We start from the raw sequence: 22,756 nt of genomic DNA, 5'->3' as shown, positions 1-22,756 counted from the left end.
TGAGGCGTTGTTCTCAGCTACTTTACAACATTCGTTTCTTTAGTCGCACTTGAAGATGAAACGTGAAATATGATATATGAGCATGGCTTCACTGAAAAGACACTTCCTTCATATCAGATCGACCTTTTCTTTTATTCATTTTTCTTCTTACTTTACACAAAACTCAATGTTTTGACGCGAGGAAAACAGCAGCGCTCAATGCTGAACCCTCAGAGTAAACTGAAATGTGGTTTTATTCTCTGAATAGGGACTGACATTCACTCAGAGCAGGGTCAGCCCGGCTGCCAAATGTTTAGAAAATAAAAATGAATATTTCCCTTGAATAACATGCACAATAATAATGAAAGACATGCTATGAATGTTTACAATTCTTTTGTGGGCTACTCTCCCAAACTGAAAGTTATAAAAACCATAGTTTCAAATTATAATTCCTTTTCAACTCATTTATAAATATTTCACTCCTGACAGAAAATAAGAGTCGTGTTGAGTTTACAGCCTCCACGATGTCCTGGTGCAGCCCGAATCCTGTGCTGCACACGTAGCTGTGGCTGTATTGACTCTGTGCTGCGGATGATTTATTATTAATCACGATTAAAGTTTCCAGTCGCTGTGTAACACCCACCGGCTCCGCTCTGCAGGCTCCGGCACCGCGGCCCATGTGTGGTCTTCAGAGCAGGCAGCTCCCAGCCCATCACAACACTGTTCTCAGAAGGCAATCTAATTAATGAACTGTGTGAAAACCCATCTGTGCTCCATTTTCAATTTGGCACGTCTTCGCAGAGCTCTTAATGATCTCGCCAACACATTTTATATAATGTTATTCGCTGCGTACTGTAGCATCTTTCCCCAGGACACGGCAAAGTGAGGCGTCGAAGCCCAGCGCTGGAGTCGGGATAATGCGCAGCATGGTTTAATATCGTCTAGGAACCATTTCAGCACAATGACACACTTGGAAGAAGATGCAGCTGTTTTCTACTCGGCTGCGATAGGGACGACATCGTCAGTGTTTACTGTGGTGAATGGAGGATCTGTGGTGTGAGCCTTCGACCTGCACGCACCCGTTCACGACGGCAGCCGCTGCTTCGCAACGGCCCCCGTCATTGAATTAAACAATGACCGCCATTAAAGAGGTCGTTAGATCAGAGCGCGGCCATCGCTGGGACCGCCTCCTCCCTCGTTAGAGCCTCTCTCCAGAACCTGCACCCGACGTGCTTCACGCGACGCCGCAGCAGCTGTTTGGCAAAATAAAACCACGCGTGGGGCTCAAATTCAAATTCAGCAGCCACCCTCAGCACGGCTCATGATTTATTGATACTTCGGAGCAGACATTAATATTGTCATTACGCTTAAGACTCATCTGAGTCAACTCATGCTCGGCTCCCGTCCTGATGTCTTCATTATCTCCCCGTCAGTTTGCAGGGAGATTAATCTTGTGCTGACTGATTGTCAGGCGGCGCGTTTGTACAGTAGGGCTTCCCTTGTTACATCTAACCTTTGGTAAAGGTTAGAGCGTTTCATTTGACATTTCAGAAACAGCCCATTTATTTCAACAGGCACACAATTACTGCCTGCCAAACAGCTTTGTGCGACGGGCTGCTCGGCCAGAAAACATTTAGACCTTTCTTAAGCACAAATAGCTTTTTAGAGGAATGCGGTGATTAATCTTGTGTAATCATAAAATACCATAGTTCAGGAATGTTCTAGATGGTGGGCTATAGGTAATTGAACAACTATTCATTTCAAGGTGACAAAAGTAACTGTTGACTAGTGTATTGCTTCCCTGCCTAATCCTCTATTCAGGCTTTATTGTGTCTGTGTGCAAGGCTACGTCCGCCCACTTCACACCAGCCTTCTGCAAACTTAATGATTGCAGTTGTTAGAGTTAATGTAGCGGCTGGAAACAGTCACATTTCAAAGGGAGGATGCCAGGACAATGTATGCATCAACATGTCAGTTGTAAGTGAACATAGTGATCGTATTACAGCACATGATGCTGTTCTAGACATTTATGTTTATTTACTGTCCCAAAATGTGTCTGTTTTGTTTCCTACTTGCAAATAACGAGATAACGACATTTCAGTAAATATGGTTCAGTCAGAGAGATAAAATGAACTTCCTTTAAGCCTGCTTGGTTAAAGATATTAATATTTTCCATCCAGCAACTTTTAAATTGCTTTCAGAATCACACACAGGAGCAGAAAGTGCACAATCAGAGAAGTATCATCAGTGTGTTTGTCACAAAATATTTCAAATGAGTCTTTTCACAGAAGCCAGAAGAGCTCGTCATTTTATTGGGAAGATGGAACTCAAGTTTAAGGTTATTATCCAGGAGCATTAGGTGACACAACATGAGCCCATTCCTGTTTGCGAGTCTCTGTCAGGAGAGATTGGAGTTCTTAGCAGCAATCAGGCTTTTGTTTTTGTAGCTGGGTGGATGTTTGCTGCCGAGACCGTAGCCTCAACCTTTAATACAGGGAATCAGGCTAGTAAAAAAAATCATTGTCCTCGGTTCTTGCAATCACATTTCCAAATGTGTCTGATTCAAATAGGGAACGGGAGTTGGTTCATTTTCAAGGCACAATTGAAAAATCTGGTAGAGAAAAAAGCAATCAAAGTGACTGTTGTTCTCACAGTAGGAGGGTTTTCCTTCCTTTGCATCGTGTGCAGGATGAAAAGGAACTTCCTTTTAAATAACAGCGAAAAAAGACAACATAATGAAATCCACATTTTAATTTCATAGACAAATTTCAATCGCATGCGTAGAAATGAAAAGCGTGCGGTTCATAGAGCGAGTCCCGGTGGCTCCATCCTTCTGAGGCTCAGCGGCTGCTGAAGGCTACAGGAGCTCCGCTGCTTCTGCCTGGAGACTGAATGAGGTACCGGCTGCCAAATAACGCTCCTGGGTCACTGGGGAGGTTTTTACAGAGATCATCAGGGATGAAGTAGAAGCATTCACCCAACAACTACACTTCATTTAGTCTGAATGCATTAATCACAGCTGTCAAATGAAAAGTCAAGGCAGCTGCTGCTCAGGATTTACCATAAAGTCACATAAATTATTATTAGAATTAATATGAACTAGAGGTACCGTTTATTTATTCCTCCATATCTGTAACAATCAGGGCCTACGTCCTTGAACTGGCTCTGCCACTTTGCTTGGTTGCATCAAGCCCAAACTCCAAACGGATCATCTTTATTCATTTCCTCCACCGCTGACGCAGAAGCACCGACACTGATCTAAACGAGGCAAAACAGCCCGTGCTGGTGACTTCCAGCTCCCCCCATCGCATGCATCAGCCGCTGGGCCGACATCAACCTCAGACAATCATCCTCTCTCCCCTCAACCTTGGCTTGGCCCGCTCGGCCACAGCTCGCAGGGAATCAATCAGCATTGAGATACGGGCAGCCGCCACGGCAGCGACCGGCTCTGGCATGCAAGGCTCTCCCTTAATAGACAAAGAGACAGAGATCAATAGCCAATTTGGCCTTGGAATGAGGCTGGGATGGATCAAGGAGAATTCATTTTATTCCCCTTTTCTTTAGCTGAGGGAAGTCGAGGAAGCGTGATGAACGCCTACCACGGCTACAGTAAATGCACGGCTCACGGCCTGTGGTCTGATGAGATGTAGGATTCCTCCTCTGGAAGCTCCGGGTTTGTTTGCATTGCTGGCCGTTAGATTAGAGCCGGTCGGTGTCGCCTAATGTCCAGATTTGCTGGTTTTCTCTCCATTATGAGTCAAACCCAGGAGCTTCACTAAACCCCTGCTCTAATTCAGAGGGAGACGCGCGGCGCCAGCTCCACTCGTCCACTTTAAAGCCGACTCCGAGCGTCTGTCGGTGCCGTTTCTGCCGCTCTCTTAGCGAATCCCTGCGCCAGAAGAGACACGAGTCTTTCATGTGCGCCGTCGGTGATGTTCTCAGTTCCAGCAGCCGGGTCACGCAACCGGGCCCGGTCGCGCGGCGCTGAAGTGAAAGGTGTGTTTGAAGTGGAGGCAAAACGCAAACAGGGTGACGCGGCGGCTGCTGTAAATGCACAGAGACGGCGAGGCAGCTTCAGAAAAGGGTGAAGAAGAAGGAGGAGAAGCCAAGGCTCAGTTTACTGCCTCACCGCTGTGGGGGTGATTGATTGCTGGGCTGGATACACCCACGCGCTCCCACTTCAGTAACCTGTCAGGATGCTGCTGCAGACGACGGAGCACTTCATAAGCACTTCTCCAAACTCTCCGGTTTAACTTAAGAACAGCTAAAACAAAGGAGACGTGAAGATTTTACTCACGCAGGATCATTGTTATTTTTATACTTCGCATTAGAATCATCCTAAAGGGTGAGAAGAAACTCATAACACAAAAGATTTAAATGGGTCCTATAAAATCGCCATCCTGAACTGAGACACACTAAAACGGCAACATCTGTGCCGTTGTCATCTATTTCACACAGGGAGCATTAATTATGAGGGTTGGGACTAAATGACAACAATTTGCGGCTGTGCATGAACGGACACCGGCCTTCAGAGAACGTAATTGGAGGAGAAGACTCAGTCACAAAACCTGAAGGGTCGTATTTGACCAATTCACAGCGTATAATTATAATGTGTCAATTCCCCGTACTGTGTTATCATTTCTCTATTGAGACGCGTAATGACTTGTTTCCATTAGGAGCCGTCTCCATGGAGAATTACGGGGCGGCGATAGCGCTCGTGGGCAGATGCTGCAGGCGGCGCTCGAACCTCCTCGGCGTCGCACAAAGGGAAGGATTCAATTACGAAGTGACACCTTGAGGCGCGTGGCGGAAGCCACGCTGCTTCAGAAGCAGCCGCTCAGGAGGCTCCCTCTGCCTTATCTCTGCCTGCAAGTCGCTGAAACGCATGGAACAGATAAACGTCCTCGCCTCATGCGCCGGATGTGAACTTCTGCCCCAGATTCAGCCGCTTTTATTGATTCGGAGCAATTAGTGCAGAACTGAGGCGATAGCTCAGCCCACACAGCTGCATAGGTAACGAGGATTATTCATTATTCCCGTTTCCAGCCGTTGCTACGTGGGGGAATGTGTTTCATCCTCTTTCAACTTTCTTTTGGCTGTTTACTAGTTTAAAAGCGTTCTTCTCGGTGTAATGAGAAACTTGTTCTACATGGATCTGAGTCCTCATATGACACTCGCTGGCCTCATGGTTCAGGGCCTGTAGTAATATGACTAATCCGTCCTCTCCAGGACGATGTACAGCATACATGCGACGCAGTTTTCAATTTCAGTTTCACTCTCCCGACTGTGTGAGGATCAATAATCTCTCAGCTTTTCATCTTGTCTTTTTTGATTTCCACTTCCCGTGTGACATTTCGTTTCTGCTGAGCGCGCAGATCCGACCGCTTCGGACTCCCGTTGAACAGGATTAACCTTTGCAGTTCAACTTGCTCGCCGCTTTAGCGTCGGCATACATCACCGCGACACGTTTTCAATCTGAAATTACCCCGTGATAAATGCCGTTTGAAAGACCTGATGACTTCTGCGGCGTGGACGGGGAGGACTGATTGTTTCTCTCTGCTCCTGAATCATTGTAATATCATCCAATAGCCATGAAATTGCCTTGGCAATAAAGCAATTTGGGAAGATGTACCGCAGGACTCAAATGCTCTGATTCCTCATGAAGCTGATGATTATACATATACAGTAAAAGTCTACAATTATTTCACTTTTTAATTACTTGAATATTACTTATTGCTCAGCTAACAAGAAAAGTGGAGCTCTACGTGTTCCTACAACCAGGCTGGAGGTAAACCATGTACTGGAGGAGCATCGCCTCCCTGAAAGTAATGACAGTGCAACAACTCATCCTTCACTGTCAAACTCTACAGGTTTCATTAAAGTCTCTCCACGAGGTGAAAATCGAGACTCCTCACGTCGCCTTTGCAGCCCGACACGCCGATTATTGGCCACGCAAATTCATTTGAATATTTTTCAAATCAAACCTTGGAAATACGCTCATCATGCCCCCCTGAGCTAATATAATATAAATGTTAATTAAGATTTATGCAGCGAGCGGGGGAAATGAATATCTGCAATATGACAAATCCCAAATACAGTATTAGGAGGTTATTATACCAAACATACATCTCCAACAGGGAGAAAAAACAAATGTGTTTATTTACTCTTAAGATAAAACCATCTGGCTCCAAATGATGTTCATTTTCCATCACACTAATCCACGTGTTTGGAACTCAAATCCACGTGAAACTGAGCTCCTCGAATCATTTAGCTCCCAAATAGAGAGCGACAAGTTATAATGAACAAACGGAACCCGTCAGCTGCTCTACACACATCGGAGCTGACGCTTCTGGCCTGAGTAAACGCGTTTAAATCAAACCTATACGCGCGTCTCCAGCAGCTGCCGTTCATCTGATGTGTGTTCTGCGTACGACTCAAAGCAATAACGTCAATCGCGTCCTAAGCTCGGCGACGTTCGGTCTATTAATTAAGTGGCGCTCGGGGGAGGTGACAGGTGTCTGCTGCGGGTCGAACGGGAACAGCTGCGTGTCATGATGCCGCCGCGGGTGGCGTGGGCGGGCTGATGGCGCGTGGCACCGCGGCTGGCCCTCGTTAACCCCCGCTGAGTCACCTCTCGCCGTGGATGCACGTGGGCGTTAAGCCGCGCTATCTGTGTGACTGTGACTCACCGCCACCTCTCAAGGACACAAGTGTTGCAGTCTAACAATGAGGGAATCTCTAATAAGACGCCGCAAGACCCGGAGGAGCCGAGTCTGGCTGAAGAGTCACCTTCTGCTTGAAGTCACTACAAACACGCATTTATGAAAGAGCCCACTTTCTTTGTCGCGCTGATCTTGATTTAATGCCCAAACCTTAAAGTCTTGTCCTTGGGATTAGGACACTAGGCTCATAACATGAATTTTATTCTGACAGGAAGCACAGGAAATAGGCAAGATAAGTCATTTTAAAAAGGGGCAAACAGACACAAGTAGAGGATTCGGTGCCTGACACTTTGCAATGCCCGGCTCAGGATGCTGGTGTCAGCACACGGAGCCGTAGAAATAGGCATAAAACAAGGAATAAGAGCTGGACTCAATGTAAAAGGTCACACTAAAATCACATATACTTTCACGTCGCCCGTCGTGACCGACACCATTAATCAGACGTCAAGCGCCACGCCGCCGTCGGAGCGCCCGGTTTCCTGACGGCGACGTGACACGTCCTCAAACCGCGCCGTGCAACTCGTTAACCCGTCAGTCCGACGGCAGGGCGGCGCGTGCGCCGCATAATTAACCACAACAATTATTAAATGATCACACACCGCCTGCGAGTAATTATCACGTCTGCAATGAATGGAACCAGAATGTTATTTTGTCCTTCAAGTTGTTTATTTGTAAAATAAAGTGTTGATCGTTGAAACGTTTGACTACTTCGATATGACACAAACAGATTTACTGAGAAGAACACAAATAGATTTCTACAACGATGAGGAGCCTTGTAGCCTTACAACAGCTGGAATATAGGGTTTATACAGAACCGAAATTACAAACTTACAGTAAACATGCCCTTTGATAAAAATATCTTTACAAAGAAATGTACATTACTATACAACAGTATGGTCACGTCTCTACGAGCCCTCGGTCCTCGTGAAAGCGAATGCAACGAACTGTCAGCGTGCTGCTTCAACGGTTTCTCGTCTCAGTCTATTGGTTTGTGGTGAAAATCAAACAGAACAGGGACTATATACACCGCTGAGCCAGAAATGCTGCAAAGTGACCCGGAAAAATGACAACAGTTAAAATCAGTGAGTTGTTTCTCTTTTTTTGTTTTTTGCTAAACATTTGACACGTCACCATACTGTTCATTAAAACACCCGACTACCAGCAAAAAAGAAACACGGAGCAGAGTCATTTCCCTCAGACACGTTCTGGATACAAAAATAGTGTTAAATAATGCACATCATTCACCACACAGTCAGTTTGAATGAGCTGCAGGACAGTTTAGCTTTTATACATTTGAGTTCTTTTCATTTCATTCACACTTGAGAAACTGGGTTTTCTCGCACACGTCGACCGAGCGTCGCCTCTCTAATTGGTGCGTCTTAATGAAAAAAAAAAAGGGGGGGGGGGGGGGGGGGGGGGGGGGGGGGGGGGGGCAGATTATAGCGGCAGAACACGCTGGCATCCGAGCACTGGTGGCATAGTTTACTTTACAGCAATTATCTCATAATCAGGTTAATTATAATTGCTCAGCTGAAGCGTGTTCGCGGCAACGTGACAAATAAGAAGTGGGGTTAATATTGTCCATTACTGTCTGCTTAGTTCAGCTTTATGAGAGGACGGTGGTGCGTTTGAGCCTCGTGGTGCATTTTGGATCGCCGCTTGCACATTGGAGCAAACATGAGGGGGGCTCCGATGAACCGGCGCCACGCGTGCCGTGTAGCAGCACAGGCAGGACGGGCGTTGGCTCCTGAACAGCAGCAGCCCGTGTTGGGAGTCGCAGGCTGAGCAGGGAGCAGTGCTCCGAGATGTCAGGGCACCGGTCCCTGGCAGGAGGCCGGCGCCGGCGCTGGCTGCCCACCACAGGAAGCCCCCTGCGCCTCCAGAACTTGGCAGGAGCTGGGACATAGGATGGAGCAGCCCCACAGGACGCGTGTGCGATAAACGGATGAAGCGGGATAAAGTTACGCTCACAGCGACTGGCTGGTGCTTGTGAGCCAAGGCTGAACCAGACGGCCCCATGTTTCATTCATTTTCAGGATATTTGTTCTCTCGTTTGCTAATTTGTATTTTTCCTTTTGCAGAAAAAAAAAACTATTTGTGAAATTACAGCCCAAACACATTTGTTTTAAAAGCAGCAACAACTGTTCAACATAATTTGCCTGCAACGTGATTTATTTAATACATCTGGATAAAAAGCCGCTCCTTCTGTCTGCTCTGTGGTATTTTTTCAGGGTAAACGCACACAGTCAGTCAGTCTCTTGCAGTGAAATACCGGATAAGATGCACAGAACATCCACGAGGTCAACTCAGGCCAATGCATTGAAATGGATCTTGGATACTGTACATTTTCTTCGCAGCTCGCTGTTCGGTTGTGCGTCACAGCTCCTCCTTTAATGTGCGCCAGCATGTCTTGAACACAACTTACAGTCCAGAATGAGTGTCTTGATCCCTTAACCATCCTGTTCTGCCTCTCTGAAGGTGATGATGAAGCCTAATACCACTGACCAGAGGTGTCTGCTCCCTGACGCTGAAACGATAGAGGAGAAAACCCATGAAAACCCATCCCAGGCCTGCGTCTGCTCCTCACACATCTCGGCTATTTAAAGACTGTAAATCTGACGAGGATTAGTTTTAAAGCTCGTCCGTTTGAATGGCCTCAAATATCTTGGGAGATGCTGAAATACGCGCTGGTAGCCCGAGCTGCCTCTTTAATCCTCGCGGACATGACTTATTGAGGTTCTCCTCGCTAATTTTCTATCCTCTGTAGGCCTTCGAGCAAAAACCTTCACATATTCACCGCAGCCTCAAGTGGGATTTTCGGGTCCTTCAGTGTGTGTGTGCTACGAGCGGGCTTCGTAACGCAGCTCCTGATGGAATGTGAAGACGAAGGGACGCATGGAAATGAAATGGAAAAGGTTTGGACAGAACTGGGACGAGCAGATGTGTGTATGTGTGGAGGATTTTTGATTGTTAATAAAATGTAGAGATGTCATGGTGATGGATTTAATCAATAAATAAACTGTTTTATATGGAACATAAGTAAATACAATCAGACCCCAATAAGGTAAACAATAATAAATGGGCACTAAGAGGTGTTCAAGGACTCATTCCCTGCATTATCTGATGTTTGTGTTTGTGCTAAAGCTCTGATTGGACCAGCAGCAAACACCTGCTGAGCCTCTAATGAACGCTGATTTACTGTACAGCGAGAGGTTCCCTCCGCTCGTCCAGAACCGCAACGCGGCTCGACTCGTCGGTGCTTCCGCCGTCTGCGGCTCCCGAGCGCTGCCCGACGTCGCTTCGAGGAGCCGGGCTGCGCTGAGCCAGCTGATGATGCGGCCGCATCATTACCCGCACCCCGAGAGGCGAGCGAGGCGGGAAGCTCTCCACCTCCAGGCCTCGCCTTTCACAGCCCCTCTCACACAATTCAATTAGATGAATGTTGTTTATGGGCAGTTCTGGCCCATTGGAATGCCATTATTGCTCCCTCTTGTCGAATCCGGCATTAGCTGCCCTTCACTGGAGCTGGTCTTCCAAATGTCACAGAGCTCATGACTTAGGAGATGATTAACGGATGTTTAGAGATGCTCGAGACACGCTTCGGTGCTTCCAGCTCCTAATGAGCCCTGGCTCTAAGAGCCTCCAGGACCTTTAGCAGTATTGTATTACAACCTTGCAGACGCTGTAATGGACACAGATACAAAAAGGAAATGATCTGAAGCTCTTACCTGGTCTCAGTTGTCGATATCCGATACGTGGTTTTCTATCTGGAAGGAGAGGACAAAGTCAACACTAATGTCACCGCCACCATGCAGCACGCAGTTTCATTTTCCCCAAAGGTCGCGGCTGATATTTGCTCAACGCATCCAGCGACGCCGGCCTGCAGAGCGCTTCTTCCAGTGCATAATCGCGATCTGCCATCAACGCGGCCTTCGGGAAACAAATAATCCCCTCCATCAAGGCGGAGGAGGAATCTCTCGCATTAGCGATGACACAGAGTTTTCATCAAGAGCAGCACGGCCCGGTTAAGGACCAACAGCGGCGGCGTAACAGAACGTATGGTCGCGGAGCCCGGATGAACCACATGAAACCGAGGATGATTGCTCCGGTGTCAGCGCTTGATCCGAATGAACGGATGCAGGGTGGAACAGAGAGGCTGCTGCTTTGATTAGCGCTTTAGGAAAAAACGCAGAGCGTTTTAAAGCCTCCAGCGAGCAGATAGCCATTATTAGGCTAAAACGTTAGTGCATTAAGTTAAAGGTCCGGACGTTTCAACATAAACAGCGTGAAGAAGGCGGTAATTAGGGGGCTCAGCTGAAACGCCACGATAACGTTCTATAATCAAAGTTTAGACCGAATCGCCAACGTCTGCACGGCCTCCGTAGCCGGAGGGCGTCTCATCAAATGCCCGGCTGGTTTTAAAGTTCCAGCCGAGCTCGACGCCTTCCCGTTTGACAGCAGGTCGTCGCTCGTGGGCGTAAAGGCGCGCGAAAAGGTGGCGGCAACAAATGCACCAACAAGTAATAAATACGCAACCGGCCACTAACATCAGATGCAAGCACTTATTAGCAGTATGTGGATGCGTCCACCGCAGAGAGGTGTGTGTGGGGCTGCCGTCGTTTGAGCTGCGGTCGACAGGGAAACACTGTCAGTCCAGGCGCCCTCACCGTTCACTCATGCGGATTCCCGCTCCCTCAGATCTGTGGCCATGAATAATTCTGGAGCATTAACTTTCCGAAAAGCGAAGACTGCCTGCCCACTTGAGATCCCCCAACGAGCCCCCCCTCCTCGTCGGGGCGTTTCTCCCGCCTCACCAGATGGTGGCTGCCTTCCTCGTCGTAGTCGTCCTCGCCTCCGTCGGTCATCTCTCCCGCCTCCACGTCCAGCGCGCCCTCGCCGGCCTCCTCCCCGGAGTTCTCCGCCGCCTCCGACACGGACTCCTCGTGCATGGAGTCACAGTTGTCGTCGTATTTTCGCTGAGCCTCTGGGTGAGAAACGAGGGCACAGTGTCATTACGTTCTCAGCTGGCGTCGGCTCGCGGTGTAAATTCGGCCGGCTTCCCGGGAGGTCGCGCTGCTGAGGAGTCGAATCAGCACCACCGTAAAAGGGAATCCGATTTTTACTGCATTATGTTCACGAGCGCTAAAAGACCAACAAATCAGCCGAAAATGACTTTTCCTCATCTGTCGGCTGAGTTTTCACGGATATCTCATCTGGTTGGAAATTCAGCAGAACACAACATTTTGCCTAGAGGAGAATCAAGGCTTTGGTTCGTCAGTTGAAATAATGCAAAGAGGCTTGTTGAACGTATGGTACAGCCTCGGCTCTGAAGGACCTCTTCCTGTCCTAACCAGATGGTATCTAGGCCGATATGAGCCGACTCAGCGTGACGCCGACACCTGTCTGCCACCGTGATAGACCGCTCTGCTGCTCTTATCTCCCTCCACGTCACTGAGACTTATGGACAGCTAACGCTCCCGGTTCCTCTCCCCGAGCGCTCCCGGCCCCCGGCGGCTTCGTTTGCTCACCGGACTCGGCTCTCTGCTGCTTCTCAATCTTCTCCAGGCGTCCCAGCAAGGAGTCGATCTTGATCTTGATCTGAGTCAGCTCGCGTTTAATCGTCTGTAGCTGGTCCGTCTTCACTGCTGAGACGCAGGAACACACAAGCAGAGGTCTCCATCACTTACAGTCACTCTGAGGACGGCTCAGTTTCACTCCTGAACTCAACATGACGTCATCGGTTATTGCTAGTTGCTGGTGTTCGGTGGCTCATCACTGAGTCACACTTTCCTCAATCTGGCCAAGTGCAAAGTTACTCAGCTGTAACGGTGGACCCGGTGCCTTCAGGCTGAAGATTAGCCCAGAGCTTACGCCCACCACTGTGAGCACAACGCTCAAGTTTGCTCAGCGGCGCCAATATCTGCGGAAATGCTTTAATTCACTTGGCAGGAGGTTCTAATACAAAGCGCGGGTTTGGGGTCGCGTCTGCTAGAATGAGGGCGTGGTGGGCAAATGGCAGATGAATCGCAGTTCATTCATTATTCAAACCATTTATTTCACAAATATAGGAATTTAATGAGAAAAAAGTGGTTCTGGCCCCTATTACACATTTCAAGCGCTTGCTGCCTGATGTTTGGCCTCATGAACAGTAAACTGCGTGAGAAACAAGTGGCGCCGTTCTGCCTCCCACAGCTTCTGTTTACTGGCTCATGAATCACTGCCCACCCTCCCGCTTCGCTTTGACTCGCAGCGCTCACTCCACAATAGCTACCAGTGCTCTGGGCGAAAGGAGCGGAACTGTATCATGTCAAAGTTTGCGTCTTAATGTGTCAAATGCAAATAACGTCTGCTGAAAATAAAATATATATTTATCTGAAGGACGTCAGCATTAATTCAATCTGACCCGTCTATGAAATGAGGGCGTCTTCTTCAGCAGCTTGAACCGAGCAGATTAAAGAATTTGGACCAAAAAGTAATAAGATAATCTTGTTTTCTTAAACCTCGGCAGATGAAATGTGTCATCTTTTGTGAACGGAAAAAAAAAAAAAAAAAAAAAAGGCAGCAGACACCGAGATGAAAACATAAAATTCTCTTTGACACCTATCAGATTGTGTCAGGTCTGGAGCGAGGATAGACGAGCGCTTGGTAAATAAACCCACGAGCGTCTGCAAAGCTGCTGCCTTAAAAATCAGAGGCAGGAGACACGCGCTGAATCAAAAGGGTACTTGTCGAGCATCGCGACTGCATGTGGCTCTTTAAGTTCCTCGCTTTCATGTGCATTCACACCCACATCACAATGAGCCCCTCCCACGTCTCTCTCCGCATGTTTGAGCCAAAAAGCTGCAGAAAGCATCAGGTGAGAGGTGACGTCGGTGCATAATAGCATTTCTGATAAACTATCTCGCCGTATGCTAAATTTTCCACAAGACACTTTAATCTCTCACTGAGATTCAAGCTGAAAAAGCGGGAGGACGGGGTGATGCGCTGCCACACTGAAGGCAATACGACGCGCACGCGCACACACTCCTTTGATGATAAGAAAGTCTGGAAGAGTTTCTAATTTATCGCCGCCTCCAGGCCCTTCTCCCTTTGTGCTATCAGTCATGAGACGCGGCGGGAAAACACGAGCATCCTAATCCGACATCGTTTCATCGACGCAGCAGCTTCAGATAGTCGGGATTAGTGAAGAACGCCGGAAAAGAAACGCCATTGTTATTTAATAAGCATGAGGGAAGATTTAGGGAATGAGTAATGGATCCAATTTTAGGACCTGGAGATGAACCGCACAAATTCTATCTTTGGGATCCTGAGAATGTTCTGAATGATCTATGGAGATTAAACAAAGAGGATGTTGGAGGCTGGGGAAGATGAGGTAATTCATTAATTGTAATTTGTACCTTTAATTAACATTCGGTGATGGAAATCACCAAGAAAGCACTGAACTCACTAGAGTCAACTCAGAGCGTTGCATCGTAACTTGAGTTAAGGGACAGCTTTAATGTAAAGAGGTCACCAAGTGAAACTCCAGCTTCAGAGATCTGCAAAAAAAAGGCAGCCATTCGTTTTTGGAGATTTAATTTATATTTGAACTACAAAAAGTGAATTTGTGTGGTTTTAAAATATTTATGAAAGATTTAATATTAACATCTGTTTACTGGGCAGGCTCATCTGCCACTAACTGGACCTGAACAGCTGGTGAGCGTGTGTCTTCAGTAGATTTAAATTAAAACAATTAAGTGTCTGTTCACGGTTAGACTTTAATAAAGAAAACAAAACGCTTGTCAGCTGACTGTCCGTCCTCATGACCCAGCCTCCTACAGCCCAATCACTCATTTAACAACTCCAGTGCTTTGAATTGCCTCGTAACCGTGCCGATAGGATGAGCGAGCCCTATTTGGCGGGCCGATCTGTCCGGGCCAGCTCCATTGCACAGTTTTTTCGTGGCAAATTAGTCTCCCGCACTGGAGCAGCGCTGCTCAGACAGAGGACAGAGAATTCATTGACTCTGTCCAAAGCGAGGATGGGAGATTGGCTTTCTTTCCCCCTCGCTCCAAAACTGCTCCTGGGTTCTCCTGACAGACGTAACCAAGCTGCTCACGCTGATAACACCGGCCCAGACAGGCAACAATGAAGCCAGCGCTGTGGCCAATTACACAGGCTACGGATGGAGGCGAACGTTTAGGAAAACACAGCTGACCACAGCTCCGCAGAGATGCCCCCAATTTCACATTAATTACATGTGGAACTTTATTACACGTCACCCGCTAATCTGAAGACCCAACCAGATCCAGATGGATCCCGGGTGACGGGCATAGCCCTGTTTGCCAAACGGCTGCTGTTCACAAAGTGCGGATTATATTTGCGTTTGCCACTTAGTGTTTGCTCCACATCGCAGTCTGGCTTGTTCTGAGCTGCTGGAGTGAATTAAACAGCTTTTTATGGTGGCGCAAGCAGCACAGCTGAGTCACGGCGCCTCGTTTTCCCTCGGCTTTGTGACTCACATTAAGCCTTCAGTGTGTGAAGAGAGCGGAGTCCTGTTAGTGCAATTAGGCGGCGTTCTTTGAAAGACAAATAAATAAAAACTCGAGACCGGTGAAAAGAAAGCATTAATATTATTTTTACATACGTTTGAGACCGGAGGAGGAAGAGGAGGACGTGGGAGGTCGAGAGGATGAAGAGGAGGAAGAGGAGGATGTTTTCATAGGAAAGGAGGTCTTCCCACGGCGGGAGGAGGGAGCCAGCACCCTGGAGCGTTTGAGGGGGATCACGGCTCTGGGCGGGGGGGCCACTCGGCCGTGATAGTCGAAGAGCCTGAAAACAAGGCGACAGCTTTTACAGTCTCACACTCCCTGTCTAAAAGTTCATCAACAGGAGCTGAAGGCTTGTCAGATTCCACCATCGCCTGTTACCGAGTCTGTTCCCAGTCGGGTTTCTGAGACACTGCAGTTTACATCTACCCGGGCCGTGGCGTGCATGCAAAGAATCCCTTCACGTTCATATTTTCAAAGTGAGCAGGATACAGAGGACAGGGTGCTAAATGTCAAACGAAAGTGTCAGCGGTGACGGGAGACGTTTGTCACAGCTCTCGACGCATTTGACATTTAGAAAATGTCTCCGCCGATCGCTCCGATCGCTGGCAGATAAATGGGAGAGAAACAAGTGTTCCTTCATCGGCACGTTCGGTAGTTTGCTGGTGCGTTCAGGCGCCGGCTGACAGCCAGGTTGACTGTTTGAAGCCGGTGGTTGGTGAATTATTTCTGACAAGTCAGACTTTTAATCAGGAAAATCAGCTGAACTCTTCTCCATGATCGTTATCTGAATCGGCATTATCCACTAAACTGAACCGTAGCAGCAGTGTCATCAACAATTAATACCATGTTTATATATTTATATCTTTAACAGCATTGCATCTCTTTGCAAAGTGATGGATCAATGAGGGCCAGTTGAAGATATAATACGAACGACACGTACCTGCTGTAGAAATCATCCCTGTAGTACTCGTAATCAAATTCATAACCGCTGCAGGAGAAGAGGAGGAGAGAGAGAGAGAGAGAGAGACAAGGAGGAGGTTGGGTTGCAGTAAAGAGCGTCATGAGTACACGAATCAGTCCAGCTGTTCTGATTCAAACGGACACGGTCCAGTTCACCACAGAGGCAGGCGAAAGCGTGCAAACGTTCCAGATTTAAAAAATAAAAAAAAGGGAGGCAAATTACAGTGAAACAATGAAAAAGACTTGAGAGAGAGAAAAATCAATGTTAAGTACACACTGAGGACGTCAACTGATTTGGAAATCAGAGCTAGAAAGAAAAAAATAACAAAGACAAAAGGAGCTGCTGCATTCATAGGAATATTAATTAGGATTAATGCAGGACTATTTCAGTTCAGATCAGTGAGAGGCTGCTTTCTGCTTCTCCTATTGCTGTTCCATAATTACCATGTTCTATCCCACTGTAGCTGTTTTCAGCAGCAGCTATAAAATGCAAATGAGGGGTTTTCAGAATAACAGTGCACAAACTAATAAATTAGTAAATAAGACAGGCTGCGGACGAACCAACTACTCAGAAAGGAGCAAATTGTTGGGGATATGAACCATCAGAGCACAGAGAGACACAGAAGCGTCCCAGTGAATGCAAACACACGCCTGGGATTCGGTCGCATTAGGCCGCAGTAAACAAGCTGGCTTTGATCCGTGTGTGACCAGGAGATGCGCACGGGCTAAAAACGAAATCAGGGTCAAGCCTAATGAAGCTTATACAACAGCGCTTCCTTTGAGCTCCACGCGCCTGTGTTGAATAAAATCATGTCAAGGCTGGGAAACGTGAACAGCGCTAAAACCCAAATACAGATTCAAGAAAGTAAATAAATTATAAGCCCTTGTATGAATCCTTGTACTGAAGCTTCGCGGCGCGCCGACGGGCAGCGCTCGCTTTGTTCTTACCTGTAGACGGCTGAGAGCGGGCGCTTGGATCCGGCCTTAGGTCTGTACGGCTTGGGCTCACCCGCCATGTTTATATCTGCACACCAACACAAGCAAACACACCAATCACTCACAATTTCACGCAAATCCTGCATAAGCAACAAGCATTTTATATGGAGGATGTGGAGTCATGTGTGCTCGGTTCACGATAATAGTGATGGTTTAGCATATAGCTACAAACGGCGCAAAGGAAGCTCTTTTCTAAAAGTTTTAAAGCTTTAGAGAAGCAGCAGACTGCAGGATGTTCATTAGCGCCGAGGTGCATCACCGGAGCCAAATTGGTTGGGGCAAGACTGGAGACCTCGCTAGCCTGGCCTGGGAAGATTAGAAAATCCAATTCTGGTTGCAAGGCACAAGAAAATCAGTAAAACAATACAAACAATGAAAAACAAATAAACCTGAACAGAAAAGCCGGACGTTTAAAAAGCTGTGATTTATAACCGGCTGGGTTTTTGTGCGAGCGGAGAGCCGCGTTACTATCGGGTGGGCAGTTTTGCGACTACGCCAGCGAGCAATGCAGAGTTTTTCCACTTTGCCAAGGGTGCTGCAAGGTCCTTGTGTGTTCTGTACAAACTGAGTGGCTTCTGGGAGCGGAGCCAGTGGGTCACAGTAAAACCCCCAAAACAGCCTGCAAAGTTTATGTATGCGGAGGTGAGGCCACATGCAGTAAGAGAGAAAACATGGAGGCATCAAGCAGCAACAATAGAAGCAAGATGAATTAATAATAAGAAAGAGGATTAGGACGAGGCTAAACAAATATGCACTGTCTGGCCAGGAGCAGTAAAACTCAATCATCTGCATTAGAATCAAAGTTTCAAAACAAGCAACAAGCGGCGCTGAAGAAGGTGCCCTTCAGAAAAGAAACCCAACCTCCTGCTCCTCGGCTCGGCGCCGATCACTTTCAAGGCTCCTTCTGAAAGAGGTTTGTTTATTCGGGGGTTCTCGCTATCAGTTTGTCCCTCGCAGCAACACACATTAGCCTAAATAATTTATGCCCCCTCCAACGCCGAACAAGTGGAAGCACCTCTATCCTTGGACCTGGAATTGCGCTGGCGTGAAAATAAGCTCCTGGCAAATTCCTGCCTCCTTCTCCCAGGAGCCGCTCTCACGAGAAATGGGATTAAAGCCCGGCCTGTTTGTGCGCTGCCTACTAAGACATGCTGAAACACAGACTTCCACGCAGCGCCGCATGACCAAAGCAGCGTCAGTAATTAGTCATTCAATTACATCTCGTGTGAACAAAACGCTCGTCGGAAAAATAGCGGAGCGGAATTTTCATGGGAAGAATCCAGTGGCACCAATATAAAAATGTGATACGCAGCAAATTGTAATGGATTAAAACCTGAATGTTTGTGGGAGAGGGGGGGGCGAAAAGATTTGGGAAAGGTCCGTGTTTGTTTCTCTGCATATATTCAGCTCACATGTTGAAACAGTTGTTTGCCAGAAAATCATCCAATGATTCCATGTTACGAACCGCATCTGATGCAACCTATCGAAGAACAACTTGTTTGAACTGAACAGTAGCCATCCACCCAGGTGTCAGACAGGTGTGTGTGTGTGTGTGTGTGTGTGTGTGGGAGGGGGTGGGGGGGGGTTTGGGGTCCGTTTCTCTGTCTGGCCACAGAACTGAACAAAACCGGCTCGACCTTGCAGCCGCGTGAACACACGCATGATGCAAGTTGGCGCAGACCTGAAATAATTCATAGATGCGTCTCCTCCGCCACGTAGGCGGCGTGCCTGCCCGTCTGTAGATAGCAAAACAAACACAAGCGAGGTGTGTATAAATATTTCAGGGAATGCCGAGACCGGCTGAGGAATTTGGGAGAAAACATTGTTGTAGAGGTAAATTGCTGTGGAGAGACAGAGGCAGGTAGCATAAGTAATCACTGAAGACAGACCTGTGTTGTTCTGTCAGGGAAACAAGGATCCATGACTCCCCGGAGGAAGCTGCCCATGTGTTTTATTGGTCTCATTTGTTGCCTTACATCTCTGTCTCCCCGCTGCTCGCGCTTCCTCCCCTGCCCTCGGCCTCAGCCTATCCATCAACGTCTCTTTCTGCGACTCCCCTCATTTTCCCCTTCCTCCATGGCTTCCCGTCGCTGTCGAACCCCGCCCTGCCATCAGTCACTCCCCCCCACATGCCGCGTCTCTTCCTGCGTCTGAGGAGGAAGCTCATTATGAGACAGCTCAGTGGCGAGCATCACCTGTGGGGCCTTTTTCTATTTGACACCTGTGCTGCCAGCGACGGCTTTGCAAGTCTGATTCCTGCCCTCCTTTCATTAGCCGGGGATGAATAAGAGCGAAGCCTTTGAATAAATCAAGGGTGCAAACTTAGCCATATGGCACCATATTGGAGGAGAATCACTGGGATGATGAAGTACCGCTGTGAAAATCAATGGCACCCAAAACCATAAGGAGAGGGTGCATCTTGGGAGAACGCAGGGAACAGGAAGACCCTTATATTCCTGGCAAGAATATGAATGAACTACTGGAGCAGGTAGAACGCCTGCCGGTTCCCGCTGAAGCCAGAACAGATCAGACTCTAATCTTTTGGGCTGTTTCTTTGTGAAAGACAGGGCTTGGCTTCGGTCTCCCAACTCGCAGAGGATGGGAAACATGTTAACAGCCCGAGGCTTCGCGGAGGAGCTAACAGGCAAAGGTTGCAGGGGTCACACATTGTCTGGGAAACGTGGGCCTTATAATCCACCGGTTCTGCAGAAATGCTCCCAAGATCCGGAGATTCTGAAGAACAACCACTATTCAGCAACTCAGCCCCCAGGAGCTGATTGCACATGTGTTTCTAAAGACTATAGCAGCAGTAAAGACGGTGTGGAGTCACATTCATCAGCGTCGCAAGTTATAATCAACACAAACAAACACTGAAAGAGCAACAGCCATTATAAAAGACTCAAAAAGCATTTACATCGAGAGCAGAAATCAAAACACAGCAGTGACTCATACGATCGCTTTAAATTACACCAAATAAAGAAAAAAAACATGACAGAAGCAGCGATTTGCATTCCTCACTACCATTTGTCACATTTCCTGCTGATTTTGCAGGTTGGTGCAGTGGATGATCTGTTTGGACACACGAGTGTCTTCTCACCTCTAATGTACCTCACGACGAGTTTGAAAGAAAACACGGCGAGACGCCAGGCTCGATTTTTACCTTATCTCATCGAATCTGAATTGAATATTGTTACGAAGTGCTGCAAGTCATTTGGGGCTTCGCAGATGAAGCCTCTGTTCATTTTCTGCTCCGCTGGCCTCCGTGGGCATCAAGGCGGTGCCAACCATGGAGTCGGATTTGGACGCACAGAATAAACTGTGATGGACGGGTCTGCATAAATCCACCAACTCCCGACTGCATCAAGCCATTAACACCGATCCTCTGGTTTGTCAGGTCAAACCAGTGGTCATGAGATGAACGCCTACAGTATTACATTTGGAGAAACTGGCTTCTACATCCAGCTTCGACAAAGGAATCAAACCTGTGAAGCGTTGCCTATTTCGAACGAGGTACAAAGCGTCTTCAGGAACTCAGCCGACAGGTGAGCACAGTCATCTTCCTGTCGGGTCTATTAGCGAGGAAACAATTCCTGCCCGAGACCAGAGCAGACGGCTCTGCAACACATTCGTCACGTCCCCCACGTTTGCTTTCATTCGCAAACGCCAACTGTCCTCCCGATCAGATAAACAATAAGAGGCAAAGACGAACATCTTGTGGAAGACGGAGCGCCGGCTGCGATCTCGCCAGTGTCTTAATTAAACGAAGTAACTAATCATGCAAACGGCTTTGCAGCGTGGGAGATTTAAGCAGCGAGGCGAGGACCCGGACGAGGAGCTGAGCCGCCGTTTGTCTCCGCATCGGCGTTGAGGCCGAAGCCGCGTCCCGCATCGTATATCACGACCCGGGCCGGCGTGAGCTTCAGAACACTTCAAATGCGCTTTTCATCTTTCATCCTCAGCTGCGTCCAAGGTCTGAGAAAGGACGAGCTGTACCGCAGGTATGGACTCAGAACTTAATTGATGGATTTTTACAAAACTTCAGAGTAAATTACAATCAAGCAATTCCCATTGGAAGCGACTGCACGCTGACAGGTTTTCATTTTTACAAAGGCTCGGCTCCTGCTCGGCTTAATCAGACCTCACGTCTCATTTCCCGCTCAGACGTTCGCCTTGTTCTTGCTTTTCTGTGCCAGCGCAGCTCTCAATCAAGATTCACTCCTCGCTGCGGTCCCTTCCAAGCTGAAATAGACCTTTCCCTCCATCATCGCTGAAACATCTTTAAGCAGCTTATTTACAGGAGAATCGCAGCGGGATAACAGCTACTTACGCAGGGAGAGAGGGGTGACGAGACGGGCACAGGCTTCTGGATATCGCTTTGTGATGAGATTGAAATATTTCACCACAGCGTACGCGCCTTCCTTCACCACAGCTTCCTTCAGCTATAACATCAGAGATGAGCCGTGTTTTCATTAAAGATTAACGGTTTAATAAAGGATCACTGCAAGGGTTGAGTCTCCTCAAGAGAGAAGGAACATGCCAAATGAAAGTGTGCTCCTCGAGTCCAACGTGAAGTCTTCATTTGTCCCCATTCAGCGTCTAAAGCTGAGAAATGTTCAATTTTTTTCAATTATTCCATGCAGAAAACGCTGTTTGGTAAAATCTCATTAAACCTCATGTCTTTTGCAGCAACATGTTAGACATTTCAGTTGCTTGCTCCCAATCCTGCAAATAGTTTAACATCCTTTCACTAAACAGGTTTGATGTGAACGTCCATCGTGGATCATCTCTGCTTACACCAAACTGTCTGTCTGTCTGTCTGTCTGTCTGTCTGTCTGTCTGTCAGCCGCTCTGCCTCGGTGCCTCCCCCTGCGCCTCCACGGACCAGAGTCCACAGGGATCAGCTCCGTAATCCCCCCCCCCCACCTTCCCCCGGGCCCTTCAGGCCCCGACAGAACGGATAAAGCCACGGCATGGCTCTGAGACCGCGTCCCTCTGTGTGACCTGTAAAACCCAGTCTCACGCGAGTCAACAGCGATGCGCTTCAAAAAGCAGGGCGACGGGGAGGCTGAGGACGAGGACGCGGGGCGAGAGGAGCTCGGCGGCGGACGGAAAACCAAGCGGAGCGGGCGAAGGCGCGAGCGTTTAACGTCCCCTCTCGGAAACAGCAGCGACAGCCGTTGATAATCAGGTTACTGCCACGGTCGCTCCTCGCGGCTAAAAATAGGCCCTTAATGGCTCTTTATCGTCCAACATCAGAAACGTCTGTCATCGCTGGGCTTTAAACATCCCAGTACGACATTTATATTTCATTTAAAGCAGAAAAGAAAGAGAATTTCTGATGGGCAGACGTTGCAAAGGTTGATTGCTTGACTACATGGAATAAAAAATGAACTCTGTTGCCATTCCAAACTACTATGAGCCACTTCTGCGTGGATGTGTGCGGAAATCAGACCGAATGAAAAGCAGGAAATTCAATCTACGGAGACGCGTGGCAACGATTCCAAAAGACTGAGCACTGGTAAACACGTCGTGCACATCGGGAGCCAAAATCCACACAAGTCTCCTCCA

The 22,756-nt window shown here is 48.0% G+C and overlaps 1 protein-coding gene across 6 annotated transcripts in view; it reads right to left on the bottom strand.

Moving 5' to 3' along the window:
• Positions 1-8,767: 8,767 nt before the first annotated feature.
• LOC114853231 (RNA-binding Raly-like protein) overlaps positions 8,768-22,756 on the bottom strand; it is a 53,691-nt gene continuing 39,702 nt past the window's right edge. For 2 of the 6 annotated variants that reach the window (XM_029146361.3, XM_029146362.3), the window contains exons 3-9: positions 17,141-17,216; positions 16,173-16,220; positions 15,328-15,512; positions 12,230-12,346; positions 11,516-11,685; positions 10,430-10,468; positions 8,768-9,228 (exon numbers count right to left, since the gene is read on the bottom strand). In XM_029146361.3, the coding sequence (XP_029002194.1) occupies positions 10,436-10,468; positions 11,516-11,685; positions 12,230-12,346; positions 15,328-15,512; positions 16,173-16,220; positions 17,141-17,216 (629 nt within the window). In that variant the 3' untranslated portion in view covers positions 8,768-9,228; positions 10,430-10,435. The remainder of the gene's footprint in view (positions 9,229-10,429; positions 10,469-11,515; positions 11,686-12,229; positions 12,347-15,327; positions 15,513-16,172; positions 16,221-17,140; positions 17,217-22,756) is intronic. The other 4 variants (XM_041070250.2, XM_055507872.1, XM_041070251.2 and 1 more) reach the window with 3 other exon arrangements.

This window comes from Betta splendens, chromosome 4 (assembly GCF_900634795.4).
Source record: "Betta splendens chromosome 4, fBetSpl5.4, whole genome shotgun sequence".
Classification (NCBI taxonomy): Eukaryota; Metazoa; Chordata; class Actinopteri; order Anabantiformes; family Osphronemidae; genus Betta; species Betta splendens.
This window is presented reverse-complemented; position numbering and strand designations above follow the sequence as displayed.